Source organism: Trematomus bernacchii, unplaced genomic scaffold, assembly GCF_902827165.1.
Source record: "Trematomus bernacchii unplaced genomic scaffold, fTreBer1.1, whole genome shotgun sequence".
NCBI lineage: Eukaryota > Metazoa > Chordata > Actinopteri > Perciformes > Nototheniidae > Trematomus > Trematomus bernacchii.
In genome coordinates, this window is record NW_022988050.1 from 18,501,318 (window position 1) to 18,524,943 (window position 23,626).

General features: G+C 45.4%; 1 protein-coding gene across 1 annotated transcript in view; it reads right to left on the reverse strand.

The window, feature by feature from the left end:
* Positions 1-416: 416 nt before the first annotated feature.
* LOC117473887 (ectonucleotide pyrophosphatase/phosphodiesterase family member 7-like) overlaps positions 417-23,626 on the reverse strand; it is a 36,467-nt gene continuing 13,257 nt past the window's right edge. Inside the window, exons 2-5 of the mRNA XM_034119839.1 lie at positions 6,593-6,738; positions 5,841-6,473; positions 4,669-4,903; positions 417-1,117 (exon numbers count right to left, since the gene is read on the reverse strand). Coding sequence (XP_033975730.1) covers positions 999-1,117; positions 4,669-4,903; positions 5,841-6,473; positions 6,593-6,738 — 1,133 coding nt within the window. The 3' untranslated portion in view covers positions 417-998. The remainder of the gene's footprint in view (positions 1,118-4,668; positions 4,904-5,840; positions 6,474-6,592; positions 6,739-23,626) is intronic.

The window sequence follows — 23,626 nt, forward strand, 5'->3', positions numbered from 1 at the left end:
ATTACAGACGTCTCTTTCCCCATGTTAGTCAATGGGAAAAAGTATTTCTGGGCCGGGTGACGTCACGGACTGATACGGAAATTGTAGTACCGCCGTATGGCCACTACGAATATTTTCCTCCGGCGCACTTCCTGGGCTTGGTATGTACTTCCTTTGTTCCTACGTACGCCATCTTTTCACGTGAATCCTACACAAAGTTTATAAATGAGGCCCCACATCATTAATTTCTCCCCACAAATGTGCATAAAACGGTTACATAAAGAATGTGTGAAACTGAATGTGATTTTCTCTTAACACTTTAAATCTTCTTTTCTTTTTTTTACCTTTGCCAGCTTTTCCTTTAACTTTCACACAATTATAGCTGGCTATGACTGACAGGAATAAAAATGGAGAGGAGTCGTTGAACTCGTGTTTTTGAAATGTTTATGGTAGTCATACATTGCATACTGAAGAGCGATTGCAAAAATACTACTACTATTATTGATTGCATATTGAATTTGTGGTGAAGTACACCTATTTCTCTCTTTTGGCAAGTTTTTAAGATTTTAGAACCTTCGCACACAACATTTGTATCTTAAAAATGAAGCTCAAGAAATATATTACAAAAGATACTGACTGACTGCATGAGTTGCTTTTTTTTTTTACAGGAATGCTATGTTTATTTAAAGTGCTGGACCCCCTGGACATCTTAGAATATGCAGAATGTTTTTTTGACACTTATTTGGAGTTTAAGCAATCACGAATAAAAAATGATCATCTGGTTTGAGTTTTACCAGATTTTTTTACCAAAAACATTATCACACAATTATGTTTTTGTTATGAAGCAACAATGAAACCCCTGAATCATCCATCCTCTCATACATAAACCAATGAATAAAGACCGTTTCTATCACCATTTGCAAGCGCAATCTGTATAAGAATAAAATGCTAAAACCATTTTTTCAACTTAATTTTCTCCATTTTCTTTTTTGGAAATTAAAGAAACAAAAGATAATTATTTATCCTTGGTTCCTTTTACACATGTTGCAGGATAAAGTTATGATGAACACAAGCACAAGAAATCCAATCACTGCTGAGAAGCCAATCAGCACCTCCATTTGGTTATTCTTCTCTGAATCTGCAAACAGACAGAACACATGTATTCATACAAGAATATGAGGCACAATACAGCATATGGGCCAGCACATTGCCTATTAAAGCTAATAGTCTAAAAACAGAAAGGGAATCACATTTTTTTTTTTTACCTTTGCCCACTTGCTTGATTGTCTGGAAATCTTAGAAAGGGCATAAACCTTGTGGATACTGATAAGATTGAACTTTACAGCTGTTTAGATAATGTAATACAGCCTGTGTAATGTCAGGGTTGAAGTGCTGCAGTAAATGTCAACCTTGTGAGGATTAAAATGTTTTTATTAAGATTTGATCAAGGTGTTGGGTACTCACTATTGCTAAAACTGAAAATATATTTAAAAAAAAGATGTATCACATATACAAACTTTTATAATCGGAGCCGAATTTTCACCTGATATATCTTTTAAGTTTTACAAAAAAATCTTGACTCTGGGTCCACCTACTAGCTTTTCCAGAGCATCTTACAGTCTATATTGTAAACCATGCTGCTATATAAAGATACACAACACGTCTCTAGTTCCTTCCTCCCACTGTATAAAAGTGTAGCCAAACTATAAGGAATTGGACATTTTTCCGATGGTCCATTATTCGAATAGTCTGAAAATACTCAGTGTATTTCCTTTGATAGTCTGATTGTTAAGGCTTACGCATGAGGAGTGAGAGAGTTTATGGTAAGGGAAAGTCTTTGGGTAAGGGTAAGAATATCAGTAAACCAATCAAAAGCAAGATTAAGGTTGGTCATGCCGCCATTCTGCAAAATAATTCAACCTGTGCTTCTGTTTGTGTGTATTTTCAGAGCAATGGGCCTTCGGAGCAATGGACAGGGTAACGGACTGTTGGACAAATTGGATTTTGGTCCAATAGAAAATGTTTCTATTGGACTTTTTGGGGTTGTTCCCATAGGCGGAGTTTGACATTTGCGCTCTTATACTTATTTGATAACTACTATATCCCTTGGTTACTTGAACACGCTACAATATTATTAACCAGTGTCCTACCTTATTAAAATATTGATGTACGAAATATTTGTATTAAGAGTACAGTTTTAGACTTAGTAATGCTGTAACATATTTCAGCCACGAGGGGGGGCAATGCCCCCCCGCAAAATCCGCCTATGGTTGTTCCTCTACATCAGGGGTTTTCAAAGTGTGGGAAGGTGAGCCTCCCCTCAGAGAACATAAGAACAGCCGCGCCCCCCCTCCCAATTATTATTGCTATTATTATTATTGTTGTTGTTGTTGCTATAATGCAGGGGTATTCAATTGCATTTGAAAGAGGTCCAGTAAGAGAAAATGTCATTAAATGCTCTGTTTTCACTGTCTACCTTCCGCCATTTGAAATGACTCCTTCTCCGACTGTTTCTCTCCTCTTGTCTCGTCTCTGTGTGTTTGAATCTATCTCACTGACTGCACCGATTTGATTGGCTGAGTAGCGTCACCTCCTTAAAACATTAAACAATAACTTTTTTAAACCTTTTTATCTTTATGTTTTAAACATATTGTATAAAACTCCCCCACTACTTGGACTATTCCTTGCACCCCTCTAGAATAAGCCCGAATGGTCTCAACCATATTGTTTGTAGCCTTTATTTAACCAAGTGAAAAATCCCATTGAGATCAACGATCTCTTTTTCAAGGGAGACCTGCAAATATTGCATCAGTAACGTGCACAATTGAGTGTTGTTCATTCAAGTGTGTTGTGGAACATGCGTGTCCGTGCATGAAAATATACCACACACCCGATTACAATTGCATGTTCAATTCACTACCCTGGAAGTTAATAAAGTTGTTAAAGTTGGAACAGCCTGTGGACAGCCGTTCTTCCTTGCATGTCAGTCGCCGACACCTTCTTACAGAGGACAGGCAAATCTAGCTGCAGCACGACCCGTATATTTTCGCACGCCGTGTTCTCAACACATGTTTTTTTAACATTTTCAACATCGTGGATACATCCTTATATGCTCCCAGCAACACACTGAACGTCAACTTTGCCTCCTTATTACACTCACCCCTACTTTAGTGGGAACAATGAGTCTGCTTCTTTGATGCACACAGGAATAAACGCAGATCATCCTCTGGCTTCAGCCTTGACCGGCACTTGCTGCCCACACTCACACAGGTAGGTGGAGGTGAAGGGAATGAGCACTTTTACAGCCTTTTTGGCGAGGTGGGGGAACTCGGTCTCCACAGACAGCCAAAAGTGTGCAAGTGTCACTTTACTCGTCTTTTTCTCGTTCTTTTTTTTCCTCACGCTGCGCCTCCCTTGAAGCTCTCTGGCGCCCCCCAGGGGAGGTGCGCCTCACACTTTGAAAACCGCTGCTCTACATAAAATAGTTCCTACATTAATGTGCCACATAGACCATATAGACTAATACAATTTAAAGATGTTCCCAAAAGGTCTTATACTGAATGCAAGCTACAGTACCGTACTGCTTTGAGAGATTGTTATGCTCAGCAACTCCAAATATCACCCAGTAATAAAATAAGGCTATGGTTTCGTAATCAAAGAATATATTTATTAGTCAGCACTTAATAGAATGTGTTAATACATAATATATATTTTTTTAGACTATATCTATTTGGCCAAACTTTGTGAATATTACCTGTAATCGTCTCTAGTACATTGTCACATAGTTTAGTTATACAACAGCAAATGCACTACAGTGCATCAATAAAATATAAATATACATGCCTTGATGATGTCATTCTTAATAAAGCCTTCTTTTAAATTGTTTTCAAGCTTAATAATAAAATCTGATAATTTCAAATTTGTCCGGTAAATTGAAATGTTACTGGTCACGTTGACCGGCAAGTTGTTTTTTTTCAACGGAAACTGGTGGGAATGCTAGTAAATAGTGCTATGACATGAAGTGACTCTAGTCTCTTTGAGTGGAAAACTTTCTCTTAGTTTTCTTAGAGTCTAGAGTTCTAACGCAGCGGTCCCCAATATTCTTTGCACCATGGACCGGTTTCACGTAAGACAATATTTTCACGGATCGGCGTTCCAGGTGCTAGGAACCTAAATAAACTTCCCAGTACAAACACTTTTATAGCCCCTATAAAGTGAAAGACGTTTCTAACGTATTGTTAAAAGCACGAAAAGCTGAATCCAGAGTCACTTTCCCTCTCCATTAATTTCACTTGAGCCGAGAGTTGGAGATCAGAGGCGGGGATTAAGGGAACACTCAAGTGTGCATGCTCTATGAGCAAAAGGCCCCGTATGTTCCGGGTACGTTTTGGGCTTTTTGCGTCACTGAGTAACTTTCATAGGAATGAAAGAAGCCCCGCCTCCGACTCTGTATCCAGTTCTCTATGCTGAACCCACTTCATGAGAACTCCATCTGCTGATAAAAACCATGAAATGCAGGTAAAAGCTTAGAAAGAAGCTAGTGAGTGGACCTGGGGTTGAGAGGTTTTTGTCAAAGTAATTATCACAAGTTAGATAATGGACTAAGGAAATGATACAGTAAAAATATTAATGTTTAGAGTTGCATAAATGTTAATATATCTATATAAGTGAATATATGTATACACTTACTGTTGTCTCCTCCTGTGTTAATCAGCATGTGTTTGGTATTGTCCAGGTGTCCATCATTGATCTCCGGGTTTACCCCCAGTAGATGGCACATCAGAGCGTACACGTCAACCAGGTCGATGGGATCTACCACCCTGTTTTTCTGAAAGTCAGGCCCCACCACCCTGAACAAGGCTTTCATTTCCATAGCTTCATTATCAAAGCCGTGGTCTCCTTTGACGTCGTGCAGAGGTAAAAACTAGATGGACAGAGAAATCAGACATTCCATGAGAAACAGTCATATAATAACTTTCATTGACTTTCTTTAACAACAAATAGTAAAGTTGAATCCTTATAGCACAGAAAGATTAAATACACTGTTGAACTCTGGACCCACTTAATATAGCAGGGGTATTCAACAAAAATTGAAAGAGGTCCATTCAGAGAAAATTTGCCTCAAGCAAAGGTCCGAAACATCATAATGTCTAACTTGCGTTATGAATAGGTGTGTATATATATTGAAGTAGCCTAGTACCTGTATCAACGTCTGCATGTTAGTATTTCACTTTTCTTTGTGGCTGATGATGCTGACATAAGTATTTGCTTTATTTTGTCACAAAGCTCTTCTTTTTGTTTTCCCTCAAGTAAGGTTTCAGCTACTGCACTCATGCACTCATTGACAGCCCCTCCATGAGTAAATGTTTTTGTGTCCTCTGAGGGACGCATAGCGCATTGTTGTGCAGTGAATGAATGGGTCAAGATCCTGGTGAATTTATTATATCGGGCTCTGAGACTGCTTATTTTCAGTGACCTCAGTTCAGACTTGAGTGGGTATGTTTGCTCTAAAAAGCTCTGTTTTCACTGTCCACTTTTATCTTTTAATTAATGTGTACTTATTTCTCTCTCCCTGTATCGCTCACTCTTCTCTCCGTCTGTGTTTCTCTCCCTGTATCGCTAACTTGTCTCTCTGTCTGTGTTTCTCTCCCTGTTTGCCGCTCACTTGTCTCTTCGTCTGCGTTGGTTGAAATAGAAGCGCCCCGACAACATTAAAAATCCCTTAATAATTTATTGATTATAGTTCCGGGTCCGTATAGGCCTGCGTCTGGGTCCCTATTCGGATAGGGACCCAGACGCAGGCAGCATGTTAGTGACCTATGGGTTTTAGGCCTAATGTACACAATTCTGCATTTCCTCACCCCATTGACAACATATCCAGGGTCAGCGATGAGAATGATCGGCAGAAGTCGAGGATGGTTACCGTAGTGCAGTCTAGCTGGCATCTCCTCCTTTTTATACACATGAAGGTGAGGGTGACTTCCTTTCAGAGCCTTGTAGACCTTCTCCAGCATCCCCTCTTTAGGAAGCAGCATCCCAAGAGGACCATAATCCAACAGTTGGAACTGGATATCCTTGAAACTGAAGCCAGGGATTTTAGAGAGGATAATCTTATTAACTTGTCCATCCCGTAGAATTGTTGTCATCCCGTGGTCGGCAGTGATGATAATATTGAGCCGGTCAGTAAGGCCATGTTCTTGGACCTTGTCCCGGATGTAGCCCACTGTACGGTCTACTTGCTGGATCATCTCAAGGCGTTCTGGGGAATCTGGTCCAAATTCGTGCCCAATCAAATCTGGTTCTCCAAAGTACAAGGAGACAAAGTCCAGATCCTGTTGGTGGAACCATTCTCCAATCACCTTGTCAATGTTCAGCCTCCAATCGGTCTCATTTGAATGATCATAGAGAAAAGGTTCCACTTGACTAACCCCCACAGACTCCCCTCTGTAGGTGGCTGCTGTTCCAGGGAAATGCAGAGAACCTGCTTTTAGACCCTGGAAGAATAAAAAACAATTGAGTTCAGACGGATATACTCTGGTGACCCCATCATAAAATCAAAACTATAGATACATTGAGGTACCAAATTAGATAAACTAAAACAGATCTAAATTACCTGTCTCTGTGCTGTTATCCAGATGGGTAAACTGCCGTTGTCCCAATAGGAATCAACAAACTGAGCCTCATAGTACTGTTTCTTCTGCTGAGTGGTAGTGTTGAACCAGATGTTGTGGATTACTCCGTGGTTCTCAACGGAACGCCCTGCAGAGAGGTAACAATAACAAGTAAAAACACCAGTTCAAGCTTCTTTAGTTTGCATGTGTTGGGTGTGATCTTGGACAGAAGCTCTGTCATAAAATTACATTTTATCCAGTTTTAAAGGTCTCCTATTATGCTATTTGTAGGCATATATTATAGGTCTCAGATATATAAAATTATATAAAAACGATGTCAATGAAGTGTTTTGATCAAAAATACCAAACAGATCACCCATTCTAGCCATGCCTCATACCCCTCTATTTCAGCCCTGTTAGAGAAGTGCTGATTCTGGGTCTAAAGCTGGCTACACACCAACCCGATTTTGGGAGTCAGAGGCCGTCAGAGGCAGTCGCCCTACTCAGGTTGGTGTGTCCCGCACCGTCGTATCTTTACGGCACTTTTCACACGGGAGGTCAGAGAAAGTCGGCCCAAGCAATCACTCTGATTGGCTGTTCACACTACCGCTGCCTGCTGGTAAGGACAGTTATTGCCACTCGTCAACTGAAGTAATTGCGGTGTGTTCGTAGGCGGGCGGCGTAGCTGACGTAAAAGTCGGGACGCCTTCGGTACGCGTTCTTTGGTCTCAGGTGGGTGTGTAGCGGCCTTAAAGCTTACAAAAAATAAAAAGAGGGTGGAGGGGGGAAGCTTATGCTGAGTATCTGATCAGGAGAATTCTACCCAGATACAGCTAAATGCTTCCGTGATTAAATGCCATATCATGTTCAAAACCACATCAAGGATTATTTCTGAAACAGTGTGGAGCACAAATGCTTTTTCTCTTGCGGGTTTATTACCACAAGGTGAGCACCTTCTTATATCCTGCTTTTTTACACATACTCTCTCCAGTATAGGGTTGCATATCGTTGACTTTTTTACGATACCGATACCACTAAACGATACTCGACCGATACATATCGTGATACTTTCATGTTGCATAAGGGAACAATTGAATCATCCCGCAATTACTCCCATGAAGCGCTTTATGATATAGTTAACATGTCAAATTAATATTAAATTCAATGGTGGGACTTCAACCTTTTATTACTGAACAAACAATGAAAAACACGTTTGACAACACGGGCTTGAAGACTGTACATTCCTGTACTCTGATTTTATGTGACGGTAGCAAATGTTTTGAGAGGTTGGATGTGTTGCCGCCTTTCCCAGAAATAAACTTATTGCAGTGGTTACAGACCCCACCATTCAGACTGGCAGTCATATGCAGCCACTAGGGATGGGTAACGTTAAGGTTTGAACAGTACTACTACTTTTATCGATACCGCTTATCGATCCGGTCCTTTAACGGTACTCTTATCGGTTCTTTGAAAAAAAAAAAAAAGGTGAATCAACTAAACAAATTGTATATAATGTGAACTTACAGAACTGTAAAAAAACAAGTATTTACTGCAAAAATACAGTGGTACAGAGCAACACAGGTGGGGCATACAGGTATGCTGCAAATCGCCTAACGGTTCTTCTGGAGGAAGATTGAGGTTGTGGTGGAACATTACGGGACATAATGTGTTGTTTAGACAAATTTCTCGTGTTACCGCCCTTACATGCTAAACTCATATTGCACTTTTGGCAACGAGCATTGTCCACATCGAGATGGGTAAAGTTTAACCACACCTTGGAGCGCTTAGTTCTCTCTGCCATCTCCGACGTGTGTGTGTGTGTGTTGCATGCATGTAGCAGCCACGTGTGTGTAAACTGCCCCGCCCCCTCACACACAGACGGAGAGATCTCTCGTCTGGATTGGAAAGATCGAAAATACATCATAGACGCATTTTGTACTCTTATTGCATATTAGAAACGGAGTTGGCGAAACTAAAACTGCAATATAATGTTTATGTAGCAATAATACATATGATATATATTTTTTAAATGTCTCCAGTACCGATAAAAAGACAGATAACGTCAGAGCTTAAAAGGTACCACTGTCTTTAATAATTCCGCCCCGGGGGCCCGTTTAATACCGGGGCTCGGTACCCATCCCTAGCAGCCACACTTTAGATTTTCGTGCCGACATCGAGCAAATGTAAAAACGAAAGCTAACCGTTAACTCAGAAGCTAACTCAGACGTTCGGGAGGAAGGTGAAGGGCGTTGCTTGGCAATCAATCCAATCACCTAAGCCGTTGCAAGACGCGCGATCTGATTGGCTGGCGGATGTCAACAATATGGCGTGGCCCACACTCCAGTGACTCGTTTGCGGAGTTTCACGGCGAAATTGACATCGTAATTTTGACGGTTTAGGTACGAGTTTAACGGCCCGTCCACACAGCGGTGTGCGTTGAAGCTTCAACGCTTACGCCCATTCACTTTGAATGGGGTGACGTCACGCTTCGCCGAACTGCATTGTGGGAGCGAAGCATAGCTTCAAAAGCGTTGCTCGCTGCAAAAGTTGAGCAATGTTCAACTTTTGAAGCTTCGGCGGAAGCGTCAGCCAATCGAATCATATGCCAGTACAAGCTCTAGCCAATCAAACCGCATGCTTGTGTGTCCGGGGCGGGAGATTCATGTGATTGGTTGTTGGTCGAGTTTCAGCCCCCCCGCCGGCAAGCTTCATCGCACGCCGCTGTGTGGACGGGCCGTGAGGATATTAAGCCTCACTTTAAAATAAAAAAATGAGAGTATCGAAAACCGGATCTGATTACGGTACGGTATACCGTAGCCGCCAGTAACCGGTATTTCGGTAATACCGGGTACCGGTATGCACCCCTACTCCAGTCATTGTTGCCAACTCCATAGTAAGGAAAGTAGCTATTGGCTGTCCTAAAAGTAGCTAGAAGTCGCTAAATGACGTCATCGCCTAATTTGCATAATTAGCCATTTGCACGTAGTTGTAATGGACACCAAAGGAGAGACAAAAAGTGAAAAAAAACACCCTTACAAATGAACTTCCTTCTGTTGATACTTATTTTTTTTAATGTTTGGCCATCACTTGATGACTTTAATGCTTTGTCTACTCTAGACCAACATTACATACATACATTTTGTCCAGTATTGTTAAAGAATTAGTCACATTTAATTAAAAAAAAAGGTTATGTGGGATGGAATTGCTACCTTCCTTCTTTATCTGGGCTTGGGACTGGCAATGTGACCCAAAAGAGACACACTCTGATACGATGCGTGGAAAAGGTAGGACCCAAATGCAGTATTAAAAAGGATAAGCGGGTTTTAAGGGATAACAAAAAGCGAGCTTTATTTTACAAAAGCCGATGACAAAAGAAAACAAGAAACAAACTTAACATTACCAAAACAGGGGAGCACGAGTAAAGAATCCAGGATCAAAAACTTCAGGGACAAACATGGAGCGTGACGTGAAGGGAAAGACAAACAATGAACCGACAGGGGAACACAGGGAAAGACAAGACTAAATACAGAGAGGGGTAATCACGGGACAAGAAACAGCTGGGTAAGGGAGGCAGAAACACAAGGGCAACAGGTGAACACAATGAGACAATCAGACACACCAGGGAAACTAAAGACAGGAAGGCAAACACAGGAAGAAGGACCAGACAAGACACAAGGAGGAAAACATTTCAAAATAAAAGGTGGAAAATGAAAACAACAATCCAAAACTTAACACACAAAACTCCAATCATGACACCCGGGAAGCAAAGACCGGCGGAAACAGGAAGTCCGGTTAACTCAAATGTCCGTGCGGAACAATAAACCCATAGATCCGTGGGTGAATAATGTCAATCACCACAATACACACATTCCTTCACATTTAAATTTGAATTTACATTAAAGTATTTCGTGAGGCCTTCTAAAATGTTTTTAAATATAACTACGGTTCTAGTTGAAGAGTTTGTAAATTAACATGAACCCAAACTGTTGCCTGGCAACGCAATCGCATAACGTCACGTCCGTTAATTCCACACACATGGATTAACATTGATTTAATACATTAATGTAGCCTTTGTTTCTGCTAAAAGAGGTGTCGACCAGCTGGGGCAACAAGAAAATTGGCGAAATCGAGTGTGACTATTAAAAAAAAATCATTATTATATTAATATTGACAATAACAACCGACCGTCATGGTAGAGCATTTGCTTGGCATTTCCGGGTATTTCTCTACTGGTTGGCCCATGTTAACAATACCGTGTAACTGTCACGTTTGAAGGGACGAAATCGTGACATCTTCACGTCTCCCAGCATGGTAAATCGTCACATGTTCACGTCTTGCTGTGATACCGGGTTGGGCGTATCATATGCACGCAAAACTCGGCCTCAGATCTCAATGGGAATGGTTGGTGTATCATATGCACGCAAAATCGGACTTCTGCGTATCTATTGCACACATTTCCAATGTGTAAAGTCGTGTCATTTGTACGCAGACTGAAGAGAGTGGGTTGATAAAATCAATGCATTATTATTATTATTATTAATAATACATTAATTAAAAGCAGGATTACCTTAATAATCAACACACTCTCACTCCCTAAACGTCCAGGAGCGACGCTTGGTCAGGGTCCCGTGGCGTGCAGTTGGGACGCGCCGAGGCTCCTTCAGCTTCATAAACGGACTCAAAGAGCTTTCAACTGATTGCAATGTATTCCCATCGGCGGCGGTATTTGACGCTCATGGAAGCACCGCATCCGTTTATGTCGGCGGCTGTTTAAAGGCAATGTGAGCGTCCATTCCCATTGGATAACGGAGGATTTTACACCCGGAAGTAACTATTCTCCTTACCGTCGATTGATTTTACAGTGATATCTGCACTACTCATCAACTCAAAAATACCAGATTATCCTTGTTAATTACACAACATTGATTGGTTTAAATTGTGTGCAATGCTTTTGTATTTTTCCCCTTCGATTCGGAGAAACAAATATTTTTTCAGAGTTTAGGATGGCAGAAGACACTACACTACCCAGAATCCTCAGCTATCGTTTAGGACTACACCATGTGCTTTGTTTGACAAACCCCGTGATTAGTTCTCAAGCTCTGTGATTGGTTGGGCATAGATATGTCTCATAATTATTTGTGTGAACAGAAAAATAATTTGTGTGTAAATATGTGATTTGTAAATGTAAAACACCATCCACAAATGCATTTAAAAGATTTGCAAACTCACAAATACATTTGCAAATGTAAAACGGATCTGAAAATAGGCTAAATATTTTCACAAATAAAAAAAAGATCTGTGAATATCTCTTTAACATTGGCAACTTTCGATCAGGCATTTGTGAATCCATTTTGTATTTGTCAACCAAAAATGCGCTTGTGGATCTCAAATCTCTGCTTGTGGATCGTCTTTTTACACACACGGAATTTTGAGACATACTTTCCGCCGGTCTCGGCAAAAAATCTACTCGTGTCACTCGGTTATTTTCGGAAACCACGTGATGGCCTGCTGATGACGACATTTCCGCATGATTTCAAAGGAAGAGCATGATGGTTTGTTTAATACTCTGTTTTTGTATTATAATGAACAGCGGAACGTTAAATGCATTCTTCATCACCACCATCATCATGTTATAGTGATACAGTTAGTTTGTGTTAGTTTATTTCATTTTCATTTCATTTCATTTTTATTTGTCCCGCTTATGGTACGCATAGGCAAATGTACAATAATTGCCAACAAAACATGTCTCTACACACCATTGAGCGAAAAGGAGCAGGGAGAATACAATCTTATATGACCTGCCCCTTTCTAAAAAAAACAAAATAAATACAAATAGATGGTCTGCCCTTCATAATAATAAAAAAATGTTCACAGCCACACATAAGAGTACACCCTCATCTGAGTCCTACTGGAGAAGAAGGTGGAAAGCGGCGCCTAATAATAATAATAATAATAACAATAACAATAACAATAACAATAACAATGGGACCTGCAAATAAAGAACAGACATCACATCTGAGGGCGAAGCAAGATGTAGTCTGGCCCCACTAGGTCCCCCCGGTACAAGAAGCACACACACCTGCTCAGATTATAACCCATGCCTATTGCGCCATGCGAATGGCGCATCACAGTCCCTGGAATATAGCATAACATGAATATTTACCATGAGGGGACGAAGGCTGGGAAAAATACATACCTGCCGCTGTGAGAAAGTAGAGACGAAGGTCACACTTTGCCCAGTGACAGAAAGGAGGGGGAATAGCAGCTCTCTGCGTGCAGACAGGCAGGAGAGCGCACAGCTGGGTCCCCAACATCACTCACTCTGACAAGACATTCCGTACGAAATGTGTCAGGGGAAAAAAGGGGGACGTCCCTCTCATAAGAGGGAAATACAGGCCACTCTCCGTGTCCCGAGACACGAGAGAGGCGCACAGCTGGATCCCTGACGTCACTCACTCTGACAGGACACTCAGCACAGGGTGTGTCAGAGAGGAATGGGAGACATCCCTCAAATAAAATTGAATAAATTAACAGGGAGAAGACCAAGATGCAGCAGTGCAAATTTCTTCCACTGACATTCCTCCGTGCAAAGCCGTGGAGGAGGACATTTCTCTGGTGGAGTGCGCATTGATGTTCTCCGGGGGATCCACCCCAGAGGAGACATATGCCTGTGACACAGCCTCACACAGCCAGTGTGACAGCCGCTGTTCAGACAGAGGCTGCCCGATCGAGCGCTCTCTGTAATGCACAAACAGGCGCTGAGAACGGCGCAAGGCAGCCGTGCGCGCCACATAGCAGGACAGCGTGCGCACAGGACAGAGGAGATGAGACGTGGCTTCTTCCTCCGACCTGTGAGGAAGGGGAAAGAAGCCATCCAGGGTGATCACTCTTGACCTAAAAGAGCTTGTGATGACCTTTGGCATAAAAGCCTTGTTAGGGCGTAAAACAGCTGAACTGCCATCTCCTTGGATCCGGAGGCATGACGGAGCCACAGAGAGAGCAGACAAATCACTCACCCTTTTTGCTGATGTTAGAGCCAAAAGTAGTACTACTTTGGCTGATAACAACTTAAGGGGAACCTGATTTAAAGGTTCAAATGGGGCTTTGCTTAGTGCGCGTAACACCAAAGCCAAATCCCACTGAGGCGCTAGTGCGCGTGACACAGGTCTCAGTCTCCGTACTCCTCGCAGAAAACGTTTCGTCAGGGGGACTAAACACCGTCCCGACCCCGAAACCCACATGACAAGATGATATGGCAGCAGCATACACCTTGATTGTGTTGAAAGCCAAATTCCTGTCCAACAACAGCTGGAGGAATGACAGCACGTGAGGCAGGGGGAACGTAATGGGGTCCAGGCTTTTTTCTACACACCAACGCTGGAAAGCTGTCCACTTGGCTGTGTAGGACGCTCTGGTAGACGCGGCCCTGGCTCCCTGAATGGTCCGTACAACATCTTGAGAGAGGCCCAGCCCCTCTAAGTGTTCCCGTTCAGGGGCCATGCCCATAAGTGCTGGCCTATCACAGAGTGACTGTTGATCGCTCCCTCCACCTGCGCCACGGAATTTCCCACGGTCTGCCTGACAGCGGCTGTAGGCATGGAAACCAGGAAGCGCCCGTGCGCTCCGGGGGAATTAGGATCACTGACAGTCGCTCCTCCTGCAGTCGGTCAAGGAACCGAGGGATCAGCGGGACTGGGGGGAAAGCGTACAACAGTCCCCTGGGCCATGGTCGATGTGCGAACGCGTCCACCCCCGGGGGGGGTGGTCCTGCGCTTTCAGGGAGAACCAGAGGGCGCATTGCGCGTTCCCGCGTGCGGCGAACCGATCCACCTCTGCTCTCCCGAACCGGCTCCATACCTGGGAGACCAGCTCGGGATGGAGGCTCCAGTCCCCCTGGCGAGGACCTCCTCTGGACATGAGGTCTGCCCCTTTGTTCAGTTCGCCGGGAACATACATTGCTCTGATGGAGAGCAAGTGTGCGCGCGCCCAGATCAACAGCGGCCTGGCTGTGTTCAGAAGCTGCGCTGAGCATACTCCGCCCTGGCGATTGATGTAGGCTGCCGCGGCTTTGTTGTCTGTGCGAATCAACACATGATGATTCCGCAGCAACGGGGCAAAATACTGGATTACTCTCCGTACGGAGAGCAATTCCAGCACGTTTATGTGGAGGGACATGTGAGCCGGCCACTGTCCCCCCACTGCCTGCGACATACACGTTCCTCCCCACCCTGAGAGAGATGCGTCTGTGAACACCGAGATGTGTGACGTAACTCTGCCCAGGGGCACACCCGCTGACAGGACGTGGGGACTTTTCCAATAGGTTAAGTCTGAACCCACGGAAGGAGGGATGGCCACCATGCGCCTCTTCTGTCGCACGGGGTCGATGCGCAGGCGAATAAACCACCTCTGGAGTCTCCTCATGTGAAGGAGACCCAGGGGAATCACCACGTGACCAGCTGCCATCATGCCAAGCAGCTGCATCACGGAGAGGGCTGTCACCACGCTGCGAGGTGTGACGCGTCGGAGAAGAGCTGTCAGTGCCTCCACTCTCTGCTGTGAGAGTCGCCCTCTCATGCGGGCTGAGTTCAATTCCACACCCAGGTAAATAATACTCTGGGAGGGAAGAGGGCAGCTCTTCTTCCAGTTTATTATGAAACCCAGCTTTGACAGATGTGATACGAGCTGTACCGTCTGTAAAGCAACTTCCTCTCTGGAGCGAGCCAGCAATAGCAGGTCGTCCAGGTAAAACAGCACTCTCATCCCTCCTCTGTGTAGCGGCTGCAGCGCCGTCTCTACACACTTCGAAAAAGTGCGAGGAGCCAGAGAATATCCGAACGGCAGACGGTTGTACTGGTACGATATTCCCTGGAATGAGAAACGCAGGTATTTCCTGTGTTTTGGGATGATGGCTACGTGGAAGTATGCATCCTTCATGTGAAAAGGCCTTTTCATTATGACCTTGTTGAAAACTGACAGATCGAGGATGGGTTTCATTCCCCCTGTCTTTTTCGGGACAAGAAAATAGCGGGAGTAATACCCCTGATTTTCTTCCCCTTGAGGAACCCTGGAAATAGCCTCTTTCAACAGGAGTTCCCGCAGCTCTGCCTGGAGCGCAAGACACTGTTCCTGGGATGACAGGAGTGTTTCCTGTATCCCATTGAACTGTGGGGGGGGAGAGGCGAACTGCAGGGTGTACCCTCTGCTGATCAGCCTGCTCATCCATCTGTCCATCAGACACACGCGCTGCCACTCTGAGAAATACTCTGAGAGCGGGCGCACATGCTCGAGATGTGTTGTGGTTGTCATGGCGACGAGCCACGTCAGAGCCCTCGCCGCCGCTGCCTGTGAGGCAACCCAAGGTGGGCCTGGAGCGAAAGGGCTGTGAGGGAGCCTCCACACGCTGCGTTTCACTCTGGCTCTCATCATGAGGCGTGTACACGCTCAGGGGATGAATGGAGATGTATGCAGTGTTGACCACATGAGGCGTTATAAGGGCGCTCATTGGTTTATTATGACCGTGTGTAGGAGACGTATCTCGGACAGAGGAATGCCGCGAGCTCTGCGGTTTATTAACCGATAGGTTAAAACCAGCAGGCTTCTGCAGCGAGCCCTGCTGTCTACTAATCAACAGATTGGTGGCAGCTGGCTTAGTTAGCGAACTCTGCAGTTTATTAACCGATAGATTACAAAGTGCAGGCTTTTGCAACGAACCCTGCTGGCTACTAACTGATAGGTTATAGACAGCTGGTTTACACAGAGTGGAGGATATGTGAGAAACACTTGATACTGATGACTCAGACAAAAAGTTGGAAAATGAACCCATTTTATTTTTCTCACAATCCCCCCCAACACGTCAAAAGCGGCTCTGCTTCCTTGGAGGCTCTCGTGGAGCAGACACAGAGCGGGAGTGCCTCACTCCCCATTGACTCACCGCCGAGAGACCCCTTCGTCTCTGGGGTGGCGGGGGAGCGGAGACGCGGGGCGGAGCCCCTGCCGCCGCCGCCGGGCGCTGACGCCGCGGCAGCGGTTGCTGAGAATGTCTCTCCGCCTGCCGCTGTGGCCGGGTTGGACGCTGCGGCTGCTGCGGCTGCTGCGGGCGTTGGTGCCGCTGTGGCCGCCCAGCAGGCTGGAGCCAGCTGACGTGCTGGCGGATGTCGTCCGCCTGTTCTGCAGCCGCCTTCATGGACTCCACCATGGCGTGGAACTGGGGTCCGAACAGCCCGTCCGGGCTGATTGGAGCGTCCAGTAGCACCTTCCTGGCCGTCTCCGTAACAGACGCCTGCTGCAGCCAGAGGTGGCGCTGGATCTGCGTCACCCACGCGGCGATCCTTGCCTGGGAGACAGCGACAGACGCGCACAGTGTGAGCGCCGTGCTGGCCGCCTTGCCGATCTCCTCCGCTTCATCAGCGGCCAAGGTGGTGGACCGCTCCACCAGCGTCACCACCGAGTTGGAGAGCAGCGCGATGTTGTTCGCCGCCGCCGACGCCTGAAAGGCACACTGGTGCACCCGGTCGGCCTGGCGGGCGACATACTGGTCCCTGGGGGAGGCCAACGTAGGGCGCCGTCCGGCGATCATGTTGGCCTGCCTCACCCCAAAAAACGCCGTCAGGCCCGGCTCCAGCGAAGGGGTGGCTGGGAATCCAGCATCTGTGAATCCCTCCACCTTGGTGAGGGGAACAAATGTGGCCACCGGAGCCTTCAGGGTCCTCGGGTTCGCCGCCGCCCCCTCCTGGTACCTCCTGATGGCGGGGAAGCGTGGCCAGATCGGATCACTCCTGACCGTCTGCACCCGCGAAAAAACTCCGGCCATGTCGTCCGGAGCACACCTCTCCTGAGCTAGGGGAACGGGGAGACCTCTGCAGGCGGCCGCCTTGCAAATGATCCCTGGCAGTTCCCCCAAGATGCCACCTATCGCCGGCAGCGCCGTGGTGACGGAGAAGGGGACCGCGTGCTCGGCCGCCAAGTCGGCACCCTGCTCCGACTCTGTCTCCCCCGTCCGGGGGAGAGGAGGGAGGGGAGAACCATACAGTGAACCGTGGAGGGAGACGGGGTAGGAGTCGTCCGACTCCTGCCCGGCACTCGGCTCCAGGGACATGAGGCTGCCGTCCACGTGCTCGAAAACCTGGACGGGCCAATCGTCCTCCTCGGCCGCAGCAGCGAGAGCGTCCGCTCTACGCTTCCTGTCGTCCGACGGGAGACGGGCACAGTGCGTGCATGCGACCTGCTGGCTGAGAGCCGCGTACGCGTGCTCTGACCCCAGGCAGGATTCGCATACCGTGTGCTGGTCGTGGCTCATAATATAACCGGATCCACATGAGGGACAATCTCTCACGCAATTGTTGCTCATGTTCTCTGTTATATCGCTAAGTGTCTCTTGTGCTTCAGTAACGGGGTGCTGAAGAAAAAGAGGGGAGCAGATTGTCGGGCCTCCTTCCTATTTATACCGGAAGGGAGCCCGAGGGCTTTTTTTGTTTTGTGGGTTGTTGCGTTTCTTTGTTAAAAACATTGGTAATTAAAATTACCAAACGGCATTCTCTGTCTCTGTGTCCATGTTCTTGGGAGTGGGAAGAGTTGGGAGAGGGCAATTTTATGCTGCGCCTAGTTTCCCTAGATCTGGGCGTAACAGTGATAAAGAATGCATCTAACATAGCCGTGGGGACATATTTCAAATGGGGGGTGCTGTGGGGATGACACCAGGGCCGGTTCTGACCAATTTGCTGCCCTAGGCAAGATTTTAGCTGGCATTCCCCCCCCCCCCCCCCCCCCCCCCGTCGAGGCGTGCAGGAAACTAAACCCACCTCCCCTGAACATGGGTCGACTGAAGAGTCTCGTCATGCCTGCCTACAAGAAGTAGCGCTGAGCAAAGTGACTAGAAGGCAACCACACACTTATATAAAAAAACACACTTTATAAAGTCAGGCAACACTAACCAGGCTTCGTGTGATTCTGTTTATTTGTACCTTACTTTGACCATCTGTTCGCTGTTATTGATCATTGTGGAGAGCAGGCAGACGTTTTGTTTTGTATTATAGCAGCTATCGGATGGAATCAATACATGGGCTGCAACTTAAGGGGAACTGGGGATATGTATCAGCTGCTTGTGTGACAGTCAGACAGTGAATACTTTAGAGCGGCCGCTGCCATTTGAGCTAACCCGGAGCTAACGGGAGAATAAACTCCCGTGGAAGAGCAGCCAGCACTGCAGCGGTCGGTAAATGCCGCTGAAACACATTAATAAACAATGAACCACGGCACTCTGGAGAAAAGTATAAGGTTGGAGAAGTCCAACCTTATTGGGGACCCAACGCAGTCCCCCGTTGTTGTTGTTGTTGTTGTTGTGAGCGCCGTTGGGGAGCAAATCAGCGATGTAAACGGTGACGTCATGACGCAGCACCAATCGGGCTCTGGGCGGTGTGAACAAAGCGGGAGCAGAAAAGGGAAACCGGAGCTGAACCAGAAAAGCTCTAGCACGGAGCTAGAATGGGAAAAGCGCAGAGGCCTGTACTACGAAGCTGGATTTTTGCTTAGCCGGCTAAATTCAGGGAAATCTCGGGCTTTCCGGTCCTACGACGCTGGTTCTCTTTTTAGCAGGCTAGATTTCCATGGTAACTTATGCTGAGCGGCAAACCTGCTCCGGAGCAGGTTAGCAGGCTAAGAGATCAACTCAGTGAAAGCACCGCCTGCTGACCAATCAGAGCTCCGTGTGTGCGGAGTTTAAAGCGATCAAGTCAAATTACAGGATAGAGGAAATACAGAAAAACTGCCGTTGCAGGAAAGACAGCCGGCAAAAATCAACTGACTGTGTGAACGTGAAAATTAAAGAATATCCCCTCCCATCTTCAGAGCAATCTGACTATTATAATATTAGCGTTAAGAAAGCTTACTTAAATATCTGCCACGACATAAGTAACCGGATCAGAGTAACATTAAGTACAGTCCGCGGCACTGTGAGTGCAGACGTCGATGTGTGCCATTATCATTCATATCATATCACATCATAATGTATCATATATTTCCTTATTTGAGTCAGCTTCTTGAGCCGTATCTGGCCGTGCAACACTCACAGTGTCACATACTGTATGCAGAAGTATTATTTTAAGCAACACATTAAGTTGACGAAACACTCGAGTCAAATTCTCCTAATTAAAGTCAGATCCACTCGTGTCTTGGACGGGGCAGTGATTTCATAAACCTGTTAATGTACGCATTCAAACACTTTTTCTTTTACCAGCTGTATTCACCTTGCAGGTGCAGCTATGTGGCTTTTATCCTGGATAAAGTGTTTAAGACATGGATGTTTAAAGTTTAACTTCTTCATATTTGACTAATATTAAAGTTCACTTTTCATTCAGGAAGTATGACGCTGCGCTGTCAGAACGCTTGTCCGTGTTTGAGATTGGTCGAATGCTCCAAATACCACCCCTTTCATGTGAACGCGCACCTAACTAGATAGGACACGGCTGGCTTGAGCGATCCACTTGATAACCGGCGTCGTAGTACAGCTTAGCGCCAGCGCGTATGTTTTGGCTTAGGCCAACCGGCTAACTCCAACATATCCAGGTTAAGTTGAACCAGCTTCGTAGTACAGGCCTCTGGTATGAAAGCCGCATTATTGACATGTTGGACAGCTTATATAAAAAGGCTTCAAATGAATTTAATATTGTATTAACATGTTTTAACACGTCACATCCTCTAAGGGGGTCCGGGGGTATGCCCCCCCCGGGAAGATTGTTTTTAACATTTGAAAGTAAAATGCTTCAATCTGGAGCACTTTGAGCAGAATTACAAGAGACTGGGTCTAGGGCAGGGGTCACCAACCTTTTTTAGGGTGAGGGCTACTTTAAAAAAATAAAACAAGTCGGGGGCTACTTTTACTTTTCTTTTCTTTTTTTGCGGTGTATATATTTAGCACATTTTAACATTATGATATGCTGACCTTTAACCTTTGTTTGCTGTTTGGGTCTGTGGGACCCGTTTGCAGTGTTTACTAAAAGAACATGTATGCAATCTAATTATTTTAACCTGCTTTATTTGGGGGTGGACGGGCCTCACCTCCTCCAGGGGGGTCCTCACCTCCTCTAGGGGGGTCGGGGGGCATGCACCCCCAGGAAGATTATTTTTTAATGTTGAAGTGAAATGCATCAATCTGGAGCACTTTGAATTGATGGATACAGCTCTCAACACTCAGATGAAAGAGAGCTGTATACTTTTCAATAATCCAAACATCTTTAGAATATGATCACAACCAATAACAAATCATTTAAACTGGTTTATTCTTATCTTATGTTACCTAGTTAGCATTTTTTCTTTTTATGTATGCTTATTTTACTAATCACTCCCCTTTCAAACTGTTTTTTTGATTTTTTTTACTGTCCTATACACATTGGAATGATTTCTTACTTTATCTATATTAAATAGATAAAGGTATGCTCTCCCTAGCTCTCTCTCTCTCCCTCCCTCCCCCCAGCTCTCTCGCTCTCTCTCTCCCCCTCTCTCTCCCCCTCTCCCACCCTAGCTCTCTCGCTCGCTCACAACTGGGGATATGTATCAGCTGCTTGTGTGACAGTCAGACAGTGAATACTTTAGAGCCGTGTGAGCTAACCCGGAGCTAACGGGAGAATACACTCGTGGAAGAGCAGCCGGCCAGCACTGCAGCGGTCGGTAAATGCCGCTGAAACACATTAATAAACAATGAACCACGGCACTCTGGAGAAAAGTATAAGGTTGGAGAAGTCGTTATTTAATTTAATCTGGCTTCGTTTGATTAAAAGCAACGCAGTCCCCGGCCCGTTGTTGTTGTGAGGTGAGCTCCGTTGGGGAGAAAATCAGCGACGTAAACTGTGACGTCATGACGCAGCAGCGGCAGCACCAGTCGGGCTCTGAGCGGTGTGAAAAGAGCCGGAGCTAAACCGAAGTACCGGTTCTGAACCTGAAAAGCTCTAGCACGGAGCTTGAACCGGAGTTGCGTTGGTGTGAAAGGGGTAACAGAGGCTGTGAGCTCCTCCGTGGCGACCGACGGCTTGCGTTAAAAAAAAAATAATAAACATATTTTTAAAGTGGGGGGACACAAACGGGATTTCGAAAAGTGGGGGGGACATTTCCCCCCTGTCCCAGGTGGAAATTACGCCATGCGTGTGTGTGCGTCAAGTGCAATAAAGATATGCAAGTTGCAACACACAGAGTAAAACTCTGCCCCCCATGTGTTGTATAGGCTGCATGATAGGCTGTTCAATGGGGTAGAGATGGACGAGTCCTGATTCATCCGGATCATTAACCCGGATCCTAGAAATGAGCTGGTCATGACGAGTCTCCCCTCTCCATTAACCCGAGTCCTTGAGTCCCACACTTGGTGTGACGTACAAATTAAAACTATAAATTGCGTCACTCGCTACTCTCTTTATAACATGTAAAATCACATTACAACGTACCCCAAGTCCATCTACCTACCCTTTAGCAAGTATACAGTCACAGGATAGCTGCCAGAAGTGATCGTTTGGCTCAGGGGAGGGGACGCGGATCAGTGAAACTTCCTGCAGACTCGTGGGGACTCAGAGGAGCCGACGGCTCCAACAGCAGACTCGCAGATTCGCAGATTCGCAAATCCTGACTCGCTGCAACACACAGCGGATCAGACTCGTGCGAACTCGGAGCCGTAACCGTATAGCAGCAGATCCAGAGATCCAGCAGACTCGTCGTCATGCACGAGCCCACACAGCAGACTCGGATTCGCAGATTCGCAAATCCTGACTCGCTGCAACACACAGCGGATCAGACTCGTGCGGACTCGGAGCCGTAACCATATAGCAGCAGATCCAGAGATCCAGCAGACTCGTCCGTCATGCACGAGTCCACAGCAGACTCAGATTCGCAAATCCTGACTCACTGTGCAACACACAGCAGAGCAGACTCGTGCGGACTCAGAGCCGTATATAGCAGCAGATCCAGAGATCCAGCAGACTCGTCCTCATGCACGAGTCAACAGCAGACTCAGATTTGCCAAATCGCGAAATAACCCTTTTTTTTGTAATCAACATTTTTTATTAAAGCAAAATACACTGTGTAGCGGAGGTTAATATAACGTCAGTTTAATAGATAGATAGATAGATAGATAGTACTTTATTGATCCCAAATTGGGAAATTGTTGTTGTTACAGCAGCATAAGGCATTTTACAATAAAACAAAACTACAAAATATACAAGAATAGAAATAAAAATAAAATAAAATATAAAATATACATGTCGAAATAGAAAATATACATGCAGATATTATATATATATATATATACAAATATATATATATATATATTCAAAATATATGGAATAATAATATGCTCGTGAAATGCAACAACTTTTCGGTTTCACCAATAGGATTTCTACGGTCTTGGTCATGCTGACTCATATGACTCAAATGACTCGTATGATCCGGATCTCTTCAATGACTGACTCAGAAGACCCTGAGTCCGTAAAATGATCCGGATTTGCCATCTCTACAATGGGGCTGATGTGTTGTGTAGATTCTGCCAGAAGGAAAATCAGCGGGGAGGTGCCACATTGCTTTTCTTCCAGACTGCAACGCTGGTCCCGCAAATCAACGTGATTGGTAGATATTAATTTTGGGGGTGGGGGGAGGAGGGGTGTTAGATAGATATAGAGTTGTAGTAAGTAGATAGAGTTTGCTATGATTTAGGTTTCGTTTATGCATAGGGTAGATTCTTTTAATTACATTTCCTTTTTTGTTTTGTGTATTTTATACATTTTGGATTTGCTTGGCGAGCTATTTTTAGAACATGCCCCGCGGGCGACTCACGTTGCCTCTGCGGGCGACCAAGTGACCGCGGGCACCGTGTTGGCTACCCCTGGTCTAGGGGGTACAACTCTAAAACACCCATATGAAGAAGATCGGTTTACATTTTAATAACCAAATAAGTATGTGAACATAACCAATAACCTACCATAGCCAATAACAAATAAATGTAACGTACTTTATTTTTGTGGTTCATTTATATCTTATTTTACCTAGTTAACAGTTATTTATTT